The sequence below is a fragment of the Cygnus atratus genome, chromosome 3 (assembly GCF_013377495.2).
Source record: "Cygnus atratus isolate AKBS03 ecotype Queensland, Australia chromosome 3, CAtr_DNAZoo_HiC_assembly, whole genome shotgun sequence".
NCBI lineage: Eukaryota > Metazoa > Chordata > Aves > Anseriformes > Anatidae > Cygnus > Cygnus atratus.
This window is the reverse complement of record NC_066364.1, coordinates 55,713,107-55,728,985: the sequence shown is the minus strand read 5'-3', so window position 1 is coordinate 55,728,985 and position 15,879 is coordinate 55,713,107. Positions and strand designations below refer to the sequence as shown.

At 36.8% G+C, this 15,879-nt stretch overlaps 1 protein-coding gene across 6 annotated transcripts in view; it reads right to left on the bottom strand.

Annotated features, from left to right (window-relative positions):
• The window catches only part of NKAIN2 (sodium/potassium transporting ATPase interacting 2), a 585,167-nt gene that overhangs the window by 256,315 nt on the left and 312,973 nt on the right, over positions 1-15,879 (bottom strand). For all 6 annotated transcript variants that reach the window (XM_035538277.2, XM_035538276.2, XM_035538273.2 and 3 more), the window contains one exon: positions 10,025-10,105. In XM_035538277.2, coding sequence (XP_035394170.1) covers positions 10,025-10,105 — 81 coding nt within the window. The remainder of the gene's footprint in view (positions 1-10,024; positions 10,106-15,879) is intronic.

Here is a 15,879-nt window from a genome sequence, read left to right as displayed (position 1 = left end):
CTATAGGAGCTACTCATCTTCAGTGGGAAGTTGTGTGCTAGTTGGTGACCATACTTTAGCTAGGAGTGGCTTAAGACCCACCTATTTATTTTATCCCAGAGATATCATGAGTGTTCGAGTCCCTCAGTGCTCACAGCTCTGGGCTGTGGGAGTTCAACCCTCCAGCAGCAGAGCAACTATGAAGAGGGAGCATTATAAGACGATGAACCACTGTAAGAGATGCAGCCACTGCAGCATATGGTCTTCTGGTCTATGAGCTCACTGCTACCACTGCTGTACTGAGAAAGGAGCATGCTCAGAATGACCCTGTGCTGCTTGATGGCTGCACACATGCTGTTCTATGGAATGGGGCCAATATTAGACAGAATCAAAAAAAGGAGAGTGCTTTAGAGCTAAAGTTGCATTCCTAGGGTCAATAAATGCATATTTAGATGTGAAAAGATGCTGAAGGCAATACAGTATTTTTATTTCCTACTGGATTAACAGTGTCATAAATTTCAGTGACATAAGGATCAGAATGGTTTCCTTCAGAAATTCCAAGTTACGCAAAACTCCTTGGAAACTGTATGGGCTTAGTGTTGCGTTGAAGTTTCTGGTAGCTTCTGGTTCACAAGATGGAGCTTATTTGATATAGTTGGAAGGACAATTATTTATTATTTATTATTTATTTACCACTTAGAGGAAACACAGATGTGGAGAAAGTATAAACTAGCCATTGCACCTACATTTGGAACAACAAATTGCTAAGAACTATCTTAAAGCATGGCTTATGTATTTCAAAAGAATAATTAATGAAACAAAGATGACACCATGAGACAGGGAAATTTAACTCAGCTTTAAAAGAGCAGAACATATTTTCATACGTTGTCATACATTCTCAAAAGACAAGAGGGTGCTCTGGCAGACACTCGAGCTTTCCACTATGGTAAATAACCTTTCAGCCCTTGTCCTTACCTGTTTCTGTAGCCTGACCCAGGGGAAAGGACCTGTCTATGCGAGGCAAAGACAACTTGCACAAGAGCTCTTGTAGTAAACGTCAGTTCTGCAGCTGTGATCTTTTGAGCATCTGCCTCACTAGAAATAAATTTATCTTCTGATATTTTCATTTCCAACAAAATCAACAGTTTTTCACTCACTGCCTTAAGCAGTGGGTGAAATTGCCACACCTTGAGTAATGTGTTCAGTTTTGGGCCCCTCGCTACAAGAAGGACATCGAGGTGCTCGAGACAGTCCAGAGAATGGCAACGAAGCTGGTGAGGCGTCTGGAGAACAAGTCTTTCGAGGAGCGGCTGAGGGAACTGGGATTGTTCAGTCTGGAGAAGAGGAGGCTCAGGGGTGACCTTATCACTCTCTATAGGTACCTTAAAGAAGGCTGTAGTGAGGTGGGGGTTTGTCTATTCTCCCATGTGCCTGGTGACAGGACGAGGGGGAATGGGCTAAAGTTGCGCCAGGGGATGTTTAGGTTGTATCTTAGGAAGAATTTTTTTACAGAAAGGGTTGTTAGGCATTGGAATGGACTGCCCAGGGAAGTGGTTGAGTCACCATCCCTGGAGGTCTTTAAGAGACATTTAGATGTAGAGCTTAGTGATATGGTTTAGTGGAGGACTTGTTAGTGTTAGGTCAGAGGTTGGACTAGGTGATCTTGGAGGTCTCTTCCAACCTAGACGATTCTGTGAAATGCTAGCAATGGTGCACTATAGCATTCAAAAGTGATTTCCTTACAGAAGGAGACCAGGACATGCTACTCAGTCATAAGCAGGGCTTTGTGTCACTTGCCAATCCATCATCACAGGGATGAGAAACAAAGTTGAAGAGAAAGTTGAGAAAATCCAGACACCATGAAGAATTTCAAAGATTTATCACTGATTTGCTTTCTCCCTGCAGTCTCCTGTTTGTTCGTTCCCACTTCTTATTCTGTTTCATCAAATACTTAAGACTATGCATCGTTTTGGACAGGCCCTATTTATATTACGTGTATTATATTATGCTCATAGCATAATGGCACCCTGATATCAAGTTGGGGCCACTAGATGGTACTGCAATATAATTAATAAATATTAAAAAATAATTTCATAAATATATCTATATATTTCTACAGTGTCTTAGGTCTAGTGTTTGAAAGAATCTCCATGGCATTGCCTTTAAATATATACTAAAGCTTCCATATAACTGTAATATATGCAGTTATAAGGCATATGCTAAAATATGTGCTTACAGATCTTAACAGTATAACTAAGGTACTTAATCCATACATATATGTACGATATTTACATAACATGTACACATATATGTAAATTATCATATGGTATGATCATCTTATCAGTCACTACACTTACTCATTTTAATATGTTCTGGTATTTAGTGCAGTAAATACTAAATGTATGAGAAAAGTGTGCATATAAAAATCAATATGCACATGTATGTTTATTTATGAACTAAACCAAAAATATAAGCCAGAATTTTAAAAGATAAACTTTGTACAATAAGAAAAATCTATACAATCATAATTTGTATTTTTCTATACTATGAATGATTTCCTATCACAATTTGTTTCACTGTTAAAGAGATGAAAAATTCCACTTTATCTAAACGTTTCCTACCATATGCTATGTCTACAGTAATAAGTAGTTTAAATTTTATAATCACTTATCTCCTAGCTGGTAAAGATCTTGATGTTTAAAAATTGCTGCAAAACTAAATTATCTGAAACCATAAGCATGCTTACTAGTATCTACCCATGAAACTACCCTCAGAATAACCTAACACTGCTGGTTGCCAGCACTATTTTCAATTTTCATCTGTTAGATATATGATCAAGCATGTCAAATCTGCCCTGAGTAATAGAAGTGAAAAAATAAAGTCATTTACTTAAAATATTCTGATAGCTATTTATCCAAAAACCCTGGTCAGATTTACTGCTCAAAGGTACTTACCTACAAAGTTAACCAGATGCTTTGAGTTGAAAACTAATTTAATTTCTCTGTTATCTTAACAGGACATCTGTTAAAACAACATCCAAGGAAGGTAGTATGTTCAAAATTAAACATCCTATGGGTTGTTTTATTAGAGTATGTGCAACATAGACATTTAACTGTTAACAACCACCACCTTCCAAAAATAATTAGTAAATGTGAAATCAAAGCAGTATAACAATTATACTAATTGACATGAAGTAATGTCAAATGAATTTGTAACTAGTGCAAGTTCAACCTTGTTGCCAAGTTCATTGCTTTATTACGGTTGAGTTGCACTGAGGATGAATGACCCATTTCTTTTGTTTCTTTCTCTCATCACTTTCAACAAGGTTTCAAACTGTCCCTTTAAAATCACAGTATACTAGCTGCTTAAAGTGTTCAGCACTCATAGACAGAATTTTTAAACATCAAGAATGACGAGCTATGCAAATCATATCCTGAAGTAATTTGCATTATTGCAGTTAATTTGCATATGGATATAAACTGCAATTCAGAGCTAGAAAATATCAAACCAAGCAGTGGCATATGAAAGTCAGACAGGTGGATGTGTGCTTGCCACTGTTTGTATATTGAAGTAGAAAAATACTAGCAGGTGCCTGTTCCTTGTTGTTCCTTATAATTTTGCTAGAAAAGATGGTGGGGTCAAATGGACTGGTGGAAGGAAACATGGTCCCCATATTTATCCCCATTTATCTCCACTAGCAATGTATGGTTGATGCTGTTTCCCTGTTGGCAAGAACTGCTACAACCATTACTACCTCTTTCGCTTCCCATTAGTGTTGTCCAGCGGAACAGAAGAGAACAGATAGACTACAGCATAGCCACTAAAAGTCAGCCATATCTGGCTAGTCCTAGACTAACATCTCAGGTCGTGGTGAATAGTTGTTAATCCATGAATGTCAGCTGTGGGTATATTTCTAAACTGCTTAGCTCATCCTTAAGATCTTTTCCAACAGATGCTCTCCCATAGTCCAGGTTGATTGCTGAACATGGCTGGAGGCAGGAGAATAGGTTAACTATATCCTGAAGCCCCTTCTAGCCTTACTTTATTATGAACAATAACTGTATGAAAACACTGATTTTAATCTCACTGTATGTACACTGGCAGTTGGAGAATCCTACTTTTCTTGCTTTTGTGTTTGTTACTCTGCTTTCATGATGTGGAAAGCAGACCCTTGCAGTTCAGCTATGGAGTGGGTAATACTTGCAGGTGATAAAACAGCAGCAAGCTCTCTCCCTACCCCTCCTTTTCTCCAGTAGTACCTCCTGCCTCTGCAGCCCCAGAGCTCTCTTTGTCCCCAGGGCTATCCCCTAGCAATGCCATTATATTGCCTTCCTCCTGCTGCATGTTAGTTACTGGAAAGCCTTTACCAAGATTTGGTTAATCTTCCTGCTTCATACTTAACCTCAGCAGTAAAGGGGAAAAGTTACATATTACAGCAATTTATTTGACTGCAAGTTTGTATGCAATGTTTTCAGGATTTCCCTAAATACCATGTTAGGCAACTTAAATGTTGATATAATTCAAATCATTTTTGAACTAAGGATACTAGTTTTCTTTTAAATGTGTTAATACTTCTTCCAGATAACAAGGATAACCTTTATCTTTCCATATTTTACTTAAGCTGCTATATAGCTTAACATATATATAAAGACCCTTAATTTTTCTCCCATAATAAAGCAAGTAAAATTGTGAAAAGTGAACTGATTATTTATTACATGATAATTTGCTAATTAGCTTTTTCTCTCCTTGTGAGGTGCACCAATCTGTGCGGCTAGAAATAAAAATTCAAAGAAAGGACAAAAAGAAACCTGAAGAACTCAACTTCAGTTAAAAGACTAAGAGGGACGTTAGAAAAGAGGGTGCATGACTCTTCTCAGAGGTACACAGTGAAAGGACAAAAGGCAATGTCAAAGATTGTATAAACAGAAATTTTATCTGAATATCAGGAGAAAGATTTTCACAATGAGAGGTTGTGAAATTTCCAGCCTTAGAGATTTTAAAAACTTGTCTCACTAAAACTCTGAGCAGCCTGATCTAACCTTGAAGTTAGTGCTGCTCTGGGAAGCTGGTTGAATTGGAGTGACCTGGAAAGGACTTTTACAATCTGATTTAGCCTGTGATTTTATGGGTATAAGTTACCTTATATTTGCCAGATATTTGGGGTGGGTAGGTGAAAATGTGTTCAGAAACATTTGACTTCCCTTAAAACTTCTGGCAGAAAACAAAATAATTACATATTTTTTACTTTACATTTTAATAACTACAATACATTCACTTCTTTATATTATATTATTTCACTTTTGAGTATATTTTCTGTAATCTTTCCTATCCTTTCATGCTCCTGATCAACCCTATACAACTCAGGGAAACACAGCAAAGGAAGTTACCTCAGTTGAATGCAAATTAGCAACAACTGTTTTTTCAACTTTTTTTTTTAGAAGAGTAAATTAGAAGAGTAAACTTGCAACTGGTATCCGTAGAAAGAGTGCTGAAATCACAAGGGACTGCACTTTGACTACATATGGTGAGCTATGTACACACTATTGCCACTGTAGTGAGGGTTTCTAGGTGCCATGGTTCTGTACATAAATTTTCACAATATTCTACATGTTTTAAAGAGTTGTTTTCAGAGTGGAGTTAAAGTACAGGATTTACTTCTATGAAGCATGGAAATAAATCACATACTGACCAATAAGGAGAAAAATACATAATGGCTGTACACAGTAAGAAAAACACTTTTTTCCCCATCTCTTTATTAAGCTTTTTCTAACTACCGCAATACATGGAGTGGGATGCAGTATATCAGCATTCCTTAATTCCCAAACATGATTCATTTCTAAAACAGGCCATGCTGTACAGAGATTAAGGGAAGGATTGTGGAAAAAAGGAAAAAAATACACTTGTGATTGCATAATAAAAGAGCTATATAAAATGAAGGTAGAGAGAAAGATAAATTGCTCTTACACAAGGAACTAATTTGGGCATTTCTTGTTACCAGAGTGTTTGACTTTCAAACACTTAACTTTTATGTTACAAGTCATACAAGTACAAGCTTGTTTTAATGCATTAAAAGTAGCCTATGTTATCTGGTAAAAATAAGACAGATGTCTTATTGATGCAACCCAAACAGGAATCAATTTTTTTTTTTTTTTTTTTTTTTTTTTTTTTTTTTTACAAATGGTGCTTTTGGTCACATTTACATAAAACTGTGGGGACTACAGAAAAGCAACACCAGAGCTCAGCCAGGCAGCAAAAAGATGAAAGCTCTTCGATCCAGCCACACAGGTAGGGCTGCATGCAAGGAGAGCCAAAAGTGCTGGGACAAAGCTGGAAGCATGTGCAGCAAGGGCTGCTCTGCCCCTGATTTGAACTCATTTTCTCATTCAGCACTATGAATCCAGTCTGTTTTGGCTCCCAGTAACTGACAGCAGCAGCACCTCTTCACACCTGCACTTGTGACAAGATCTGTGCTACCTTAGCCATACTTTTTTTTCCCCCCAGCAAAAATATGTATACTGATTTTCATTTTTAAACTAAAAATGGGAGTTCAACAGTTCTTATTCTGCCTCTTTTCTGCTTGTGGAATCTACAGACATCCTTAGTGCCTTGAAGCAAGGGTGATATTTCTTCATTTGCAGTACTTTTTCTGTGGAGGGTCTATTCAGAGGTTGCAGCTGAATCACATAGAAGCAAACAGGAGTTTTGCCTGAAGAAGGTCGAAAGTGCTAGACAGACTCAACTTTTTGGTGGTTTCTTTTTTTTCCTTTAAATCTTTTTTTTTCCTCCTCCAGGATACCTGAATCTAGTGTTCCTTGTGTCTTTTCTTGATATATTTAAACAAATCATTGAAATATCACAATTTCTCAGAGATGCCTGCTATTATGTTTTCCAATTTTTTTTTTTGTTTCACTAGTGTACTTCACATCTCATTCAAGACGAGGTTGTGCTTTTCAGATGTTGCATTTACCTAGCCATAGGCCAAAGTTAATATGACCACTCAGAAATCCTGAAAGCATAAATTCCTACTTACACTGAGAATGGCAATCACCAGCAAGCAAAACATGTAGACGAATTAAATACTACTGAAGTGTAATACTGGAAAGTAAGTATCAGAAGTAGGTTTTCTAGACATTCATTCACAGATGCACATAATAATTTAGGTTAAGAACAACTGTTCTCTTTGTTTCAATCTTTCTCATCCATTAGTTTTCCAGCTTGCTGTGAAAGAGTATCAACAAAGACAAAGTATTTTCTATGGTTGAGGCACAGTTGGTGTGTGATGCAATTTTCCACAACATATACACAACTGTAATGGTGCATCATGTAAACTGATTTGCATGGCTGTTTACTAATAATCCTTGATCCTCTTCAGTCTCTTTGGAGTTGACTGTGTCATAGTTCTAAAAATGTCTGAGTCTTAACAGGCCCATGTCATTAATGGAAAGCTGTAAAAATGTCATGACCTCCAATCCCCACAACTAATTTTAGAAGGCATGAAACAAGCCTTTTTAATAAGGTATATTAACAATTTAAATATGTTCTCTTCATTGTATCCACAGGTGATGTTAGAGAAGTTGATGTACAGACAGAAAAAAAGCTGTTCTCAAAACTTCAGGGGAAGAAAAAAAGCTTTTCTGTTCTTTTATTTTGGTAGAAAGTTATAAATTATACATATAAAATGAACTATACCCAGCTGAACTATCATTAGGCTGTAATTTAACCTATCAATTCCTAGAACTGTGCTGTACAGAATCCTCTCTTACGGTTTACAACCTCAGAGGCATCCCTCTGGTACTTAGCTAAAGGTTATTTTTTATTCTCTATTTAGAATCAGTTCAAACCTGGAGCTTTTATCAAGGTTCTATGTGCCATCTCAAAAAAATACACAGGAATATCATCATAGACTTGAAGTTGCAGTTATGCACAGATGAAAATATAAATAAAGATTCAGTGCAAGATCTGTATGTGACTGATAAACATTTATAAAGGTAAAATTTATTTTGTTAGATGCCTACTTATATAAAACAGTTGGAACCTCTGAAGGATATAGAATATGAGGATAAGTTTGGTCCATCCAAATAGCTGTGTACCTTTCCATTGTACACATTTCTAGGCCCTAGATCTTGCAAAAGATTTGATCATCTGGGGAAGTTTTGGTGTACCACCCACAGCTGAAAGAAAGAAGAGACAGTTGTTCCATATGTGAATTAGGCCTTCTGTAGATGAGTCAACCTGTACCCATTTCTTAAATCCATTTTTAGGTACTTTTCCTTCTCTTCCTCTCTTCAGTAATGCTGTGGTCTCAAAACCAGCTGAAGAGGAAGAAATGCACTCTAATGGATGTTTCAAAGCAGAGAATAATCACTGAAATAAATGTTACCCCTATAGATCAAATAAAGAGTTTAACTGCAGCCAAATATAAGCCTGGACCATATGGCTGTCTGGGAAACACTCTAGATCACACAGTCTTAGTCTTCAGAAAAAAATTAATTCCAGGTGGAGGTATTGTCATTTGGCCTATCTTTATTCCAAGTAGCACTTACCAATGTTCTTAAACTGATTTTACACCCACTAAAATGCAGTGATCAAACAGCTGTTTCTACTTTCTCTTTTCCTTCCCATCCCTTTTCACTTCCCCAGACATGATAACATTTACAAGTTAAGCAATGCAGATGGCTGAAATGAGCAGATGGGAAGAGAATGGACTGGGTTGAGCATAACTGTACAACAGGTGCTGGGTTTGTTGCAAACATCAGTTCACTTAACACAGAAAGCATTTTAACCCAATAAAATATACTGCGTGCAGGTTCTTATTTGCTATGTTTTTGCCAAGATCTTAACGAGACTGGTCTTCTCTGAAGGTATAAAACCAAAAAAAGTGTAACATTGTTTTACCTGCAGAACATTATTTTACACCTCAGGAAATGAAATTCTTATCCTTTTGAAGTCTTCATCTTTTGAAGAAACATACAACATGGGGATGAAAGATCCCAGTCTCTAGTAATTTTTGCACTTTGGGTGTGATTCGATAGAAAATACATGTAAGGAAGTATCTTTGCCTCATTTATTCTTCCTATAATTGTGTCTAACTCTCTGCATCATGGCATTTCAGTAACTCACAAAGGACCAGAGAATTACATGTGTAATTTACAGTTAGGCTAAACACTCTTTAATCAGGAAAGGTAATTAAATATGAGTTGAGAGGAGAATGTGATCTCTTTCACAAGTGGAATTCTCCTTGATGGTCAGTTCACACCATTCTAACTCAGCCTGGAATGGAATGTTTAGACTCAGGCTAAGTTTGTTACAAATTATTTCATTCAAGTTACCACTGCTAATCTTTTATACCACCATTTTCCAGCCCTCTGGGAACACCTTAGAAAGCAGCAGTTTTGATTTGAGATGTTGGTTTGAGCTCATTACCAAATACCACTTTACATATTATCACTTATGGTATCAATAAAACCCTATAAATGTCTTTTTTCCCTGTAGATTTTTACTGTATATAAATCTTCAGTCATAAGATTCCTACAGGAATAACAACGCTAAAAAACATTACTGTAGCCAAATAGCAATTTATTTTGACACCTCATTTTACATTTTAATTTAATGAAAGATACTTTGTTTTACAGTTATTATGCTGTGGTGGAAGCACCCTGGAAGGAATCCAGTGAAATAACAGCAAGCTGAATAGTACCAAAAATATATGTAAATATATTATTTATCCTTGAGGTGGTAACCTTTTGTATTTGTGAAATCAGTAATTAGTGTCTCCCATCCAGGTGAAATTTGTATTACAGAATTACTGAGAAGGGAAAAAAATGAGAATATTTTCCTTTAAAAGGTATGTCGTTGTTGTGGGCACCAGAAGGTGCCTGTAACTGTATAGAACTAAAGTTTCTAACATATTCAGAATACTCTAAATTTTGATCATACTACCCTCATGCTAACAACACCAAGACCATGAGTAAAGCAGAAAACAGCATTTAAACAGGAGCATGTTAACACAATGCTGATGGCTTAAATGTATCTGATGGTAACTTACCTTTGAAAGGTCCCCAGCCTCCAAGTAGAAGCAGATAACAAACACGTTCCATGTAACCCAAAGGATCAGCCAGACAGCATACTGTAGAGGAGGAAGAGAAAAAACGCATTAATAATTTTACAATCAGCTGAATTTAACTCTGTTAGACTATTAGTTCAATCCAAGTCAAAAACAGACTATAAATATGGTGCATACGAATAAAATGCTGCAGAATAAAAGAGAATCAAGAATAAGCACTTCTGTTTTACAGTCACAATCTAGTATGAACTAATGAACCCTTGGTCACAAAAGAAAATCTGTATCTGAGAAAACAGTCAAATTTGAATGTCAGTTCTATCACCTAATCCAGATCTCTTATTGTTGTTTAAATGGAAAATATTGCAATATTAAGACAGACACATAATATGAATGATACGTGAGAAGTACAGAGCCATTATTATCAAGAATATATCTATATGCTTTGGTAAATTGTGGTATTCTAAAAAATATGGAGTGATTTCCCTAGGCCACGACAGCTAACTATATCAATATATTTTGTGGCATTCCAAACCATGGTTCTAAATTGTTAATCACCCTCAGGAGCAGACTGTGTTTTAGATTACCTTTTTTTTTTAAACTACATTGTATAGTATAAGTATTCATTCTTAAGCAATATTTGTTCACTGGTGGTTGCTGAACTTATTCACATATTTGAGTAATGGAATAAATGTTTTTTTCTCCTTCCATCCACTACTTTGCTTTTTTGTTTGTTTGTATTTGTAAGGTCTTATAAGCTAGGACTGAAAACTACATTTCCCTGCTGTAATGCTGGAGGACCTCAAGTAATAAAGTTTGGCCTGCTATTGCTACTATTGCCTAATGTTTGTTTGAGACAAACAATTTTTTTTGTCAAATTACTTGACAAATTACTCAATCTAATAAACCTTAGAATCTATAACTTTTTCTAATGACTGTCATTGCTGTCCTGTAACTGTTCATGATTCAATTCTGTATCTTTGCTAATTTCATTCTATTCATGGCACTGCATATGTATGAAATACAACTATAATATGAAATGTACTATTCCCTACCTGTTATAGCCAAGGACTATTTCCTCATTTTATATCAGCAACCCATTTCTTTCGGGTATTTACAGGCTTATTCCTATTGTTTGGTTGTCTTTTCTCCAAAATGAACTAGTTAAGTTTTGTTAAGCTACTGTTCCAAATTGTGTTTAACATTGTTGGCAATTTTCTGCACTCCCCTATATTATATCACCATCTGAATAAGCAGACAACACTTTAGACTTTATCAAACCATTTTTGTCATGAACGAAAATCTCATTCTCTAAATTCTGCAACAACCTATATGGGATTCTTCTTGCATTTCTCTTAGAAGTGCTGTTTTGCATCAGATTGTCTATCATTCAACATAGCATTTTCCATTTAATTTCCTACATCCTGGGAAAAAGATACAATTTTGTCCTTTCTCAGGCGATCAAAAGTGAGATCTAACAAATAAACTTTGGCTTGTTCCAGTGTCTTATTTCTTATAGATAACCAAATAATTGCTGACCAGCCTAATCTTAGGTAGAACAAGTATAGATTTTATATAATTATAATAAATATTGTTTTGATCTAATGTAATCTAGCATAGTTTTAAAGGTTCAAATTGCTTTACAAAGAAGTTAAGTATTTTAAAGCATACAGCTAACATATACTTTATTGGGCAGCTCTTTCTTGTCCACAGCTTTGGTCACAAATAATAGATTTATTTAGGTCAGGAGAGACCCTAAGGACATCATGTGGTCCAAATCTCTGCTCAAAACACAGACAGCATAGATCAAGTTGTACAGGGGCTTGTTCAGTGGAGGTCTGAATATCTCCAGGGATGAAGACTTCACAGCACTTTTAGTCTTAAAAAAGTAGACTATTAATGGACTTTGAAACATAGAAACTTAATTCAGATTCGTGGTCTTAACACATCTTTATTTTTATTTTTTTAAACCCAACTCTTAGGAATTAAGCATACTGAACATTTCATTTTCTTGGGGCTTGCCCACTGTACACCTGACTTTGCATTTAACATGGAGTGTCATAATTACCAGAACATGAGAAAAAACAAACATTAATTCAGATTCAATAACATTAAATCAGCTTTTTCCTAACGTTTTAGCATTTTTAACTGGCTTTTTTTTTTGCCAGTTACTTTAATACCTTAAAGTCATATACAAGTTCACATACACTTTGAAGGAGTTAGTACAAGTATGCCCTTCTTACATGAAGATAATTGTGTTTCTTAAAGTGAAAATTCTAAATATTGCATGTAGGCTGGTTTCCCAAAGAAATGAGACTTAAAAACTAACATTCCATGTTCACATCTGTTCCCCTGAAATAACTTTTGAGCTCCTGAACAATTTTATGCAAACTCAAAAAAAGGCTAAAAGTCTTTTTTTTTTTTTTTTTACTTATTTTTTTCCCCAATCAAAAGTTTCAGGAAAAGAAGTCTAGAGAATAGAGAGAAACTCTATTAAGGTACTCATACAGAGAAAGTCTTACAAGATTTTATCATTCAACAAAAAGGGGAAAAAACATGGGTGAGAGCCACTGGAAGGTTCATTAGATCATAGCACAACCTGCCACATTTCATGTAAGCAACAACTGATTAAAAACTCCCTATGCACAGCACACCCAGCAGAAAACTCCAACAGACTTTGGAGCTGCCTGTGCTGGCAGACAGTCTTACATTTACATGAAGAAATGAAACTTTTTCTTGTTGTATAGCCTATCACACACACAAAAGAAAAAAAGACAAATTTATCTTTTAGATATACTGTTTTAACAAGCATTGGCTATTATTGGACTACAGACAAGATTTAAAAATAACTTTTAAAAGTATTTTTTTAAACTGCTTCTTTTTGGAATGATATATTAGGTGTTTGCTGCCTGAATTCTGCGGATAAACACCGAGTATAATTATCTTGAAATACAAGGATGCTTCTGCTTCCCACTGCTTCTTATTTCAGATGCTTCAGATCTAGCCTCTCTTATCTCTGGATCACATGCAGTCACAAGTGTCTCTTGTTGTCAATGTGCTTCAGCAAATTGTTGCTGAAATTCAGCTCTGAAGGTCTGTGACAATGAACAAATCCCTCTGGTACTCTCTATTATATGTATCTAATTAGAAACACATTTTATAAGAGTTCTTCAAAGGGCTATAGCTGTATTTCTTTTTTTTTCCTCATATGGGGGAGTTCAAGACAGTTGTGTTATCTGACAGAAGCCACCACAATGTTACAGTAGTCACATACCAACAAGACAAAACCTTGATGAACACAGTTGACCAAGCGAGAGATACTGACAGAAGGCATAGCAATGACAACAATGTTTATTACTTTTATGAAAATCCACACTGGAAAGGGGTATAGCTTGCTGGCTAAGACTGAAGATTTAAATGTTTACTTTTTTCAAAGTTGTAGCCAATCAGTGAAAGTTACTTCTTTTCATAAAATAAATTACATAAAGAAAGATCTCATGTGGTAGAATATGCTTGTCATTCTTTAAGTAAAAAGAAATTTATAACCCTCTACAAAGGATAAGAACTATCTACTTTATGATTTATTTATACTATGTAGTCATAAGTTTGCAAATTTGCTATTTGAAAACCATCACAAAAAATACAGGATGCTTTTTTGTGTGTGTGTGTGGGGGGGGGGGGGCAATGGAGAATGTAGTAATAAAATAATTGTGACAGTACTAAGAATGCATACATCCCTCTTCACACTTCATTTAAAGTTGGCTAAGTTGCATTATCTCCAGTTTACTAAAAGGGAAAGTGAAGGTAAAAATGAAGGTCAAATAAACTGACTAAATTTCACAGTCCAATAGGAAAAATGATGGCAAGACACAAGAACTGAAGGTCCAGGTATCCCACTACTGCACCTGATACACAGAATCACACAGAGCTGACAACTGATTTTACACAGAATCATCTAGGTTGGAAGAGACCTCCAAGATCACCTAGTCCAACCTCTGACCTAACACTAACAAGTCCTCCACTAAACCATATCACTAAGCTCTAACTCTAAAGGTCTCTTAAAGACCTCCAGGGATGGTGACTCAACCACTTCCCTGGGCAGTCCATTCCAATGCCTAACAACCCTTTCAGTAAAGAAATTCTTCCTAAGATCCAACCTAAACCTCCCCTGGTGTAACTTTAGCCCATTCCCCCTCATCCTGTCACCAGGCACATGGGAGAATAGACAAACCCCCACCTCGCTACAGCCTTCTTTAAGGTACCTATAGAGAGCGATAAGGTCACCCCTGAGCCTCCTCTTCTCCAGACTAAACAACCCCAGTTCCCTCAGCCACTCCTCGAAAGACTTGTTCTCCAGACCCCTCACCAGCTTCATTGCCCTTCTCTGGACTCACTCAAGCACCTCCATGTCCTTCTTGTAGGAAGGGGCCCAAAACTGAACACATTACTCAAGCTGCGGCCTCACCAGAGCCAAGTACAGGGGGACAGTCGCTTCCCTAGTCCTGCTGGCCACACTGTTTCTTATACAAGCCAGGATGCTGTTGGCCTTCTTAGCCACCTGATCACACTGCTGGCTCACATTCAGCCAACTACCATCCAATATTCCCAGGTCCTTCTCGGCCAGGCAGCTTTCCAACCACTCCTCTCCCAGCCTGTAACAGTGCTTGGAGTAAAATAAGTTTTTTATTTTCTTTCTACAAGAAACAAAGAGATCTTATCTGTGATGGACACACAAACTGTACAGCTCCTTGCAGAGGACTCAAGCATAGAGACCAGAGCCAGAAACACCCTCAGGTCCACAAATGCTAACAGGACATGAATGCGCAGCAGCCCCAGCAGAGGTAATCACAGACTTATCCTTCACAGATGAAAGGGGTGACCCTGCTCAGTCTCTTGGTAATACTGCACCTATGTGGTCAAGCCCTTTGCGGTGTATACTGAGGCTCTTTGTGAATCCTCTGGAGAGTTACACAAACAGCTTGATATATTTAGAAATTGAAATATAACCCAAAACCAGAAGCGTACCCTACCACATCCCAAAAACAAATCAGCCAGCAACCTCTGCTAAATATCCCCCTATTAAGGGAATTCCAAACACTTAAGATCTAGAAGGCTACAAGGTCTAAAGACTCTACAGCCAGCAAAACAGCAGAAAAAAGCTCCAGAACTATAAGAAACTGTCCCTAACCCTGAAAAAGACTACACCTTATGTTCATATTTCTGCTGTTTTCAGACACTCACTAGCACAGGGAACTTGGATGATACATTTCCCCTAAACCCTAGTCCATCACTTTAACACCAAGGTTGTAACTTTGGTAATATTTGACACACAGGTGAATACATAAGGTCACATTCATAGTAAGCCCCATAATTCTGCAAAAGTTATAAGAGACCTAGAACCACAAAGCAAACACACAAAGTAACATCATCATCCTCTCCATAAGCATGCTCTAAAATTTACTCACCTGAAGAAGAGCTGCACATAGTAAAGGCACCTACTACTATATAGCTTGCTTTACTCTAAAAGATCCTACTAATTCTTACCTCAAAAAGACATGCTTACCTCTCTCAACTTGGAAACACATGGGCCCATGTACTCCGACCCACCTAAAGAACCCTGCAACTAGCTGAAAGAAAAACAAAGCACTTAGCCCCAAACAACAGGTCAAGCAGAAAGAGCTCTCTGATGGGACACCTGAAGCTTATATACCATTAGGCCCACCTGACACCCAACCAATCAGCTGGGAAAGGGGTGGGTCAAAGCAAAAAAAGTAGAAATCAAGCAGGATGAGCAGCAGCTATGTTGTTTTTGTTTATCTGGTTTAGCTCAATAGCATGCA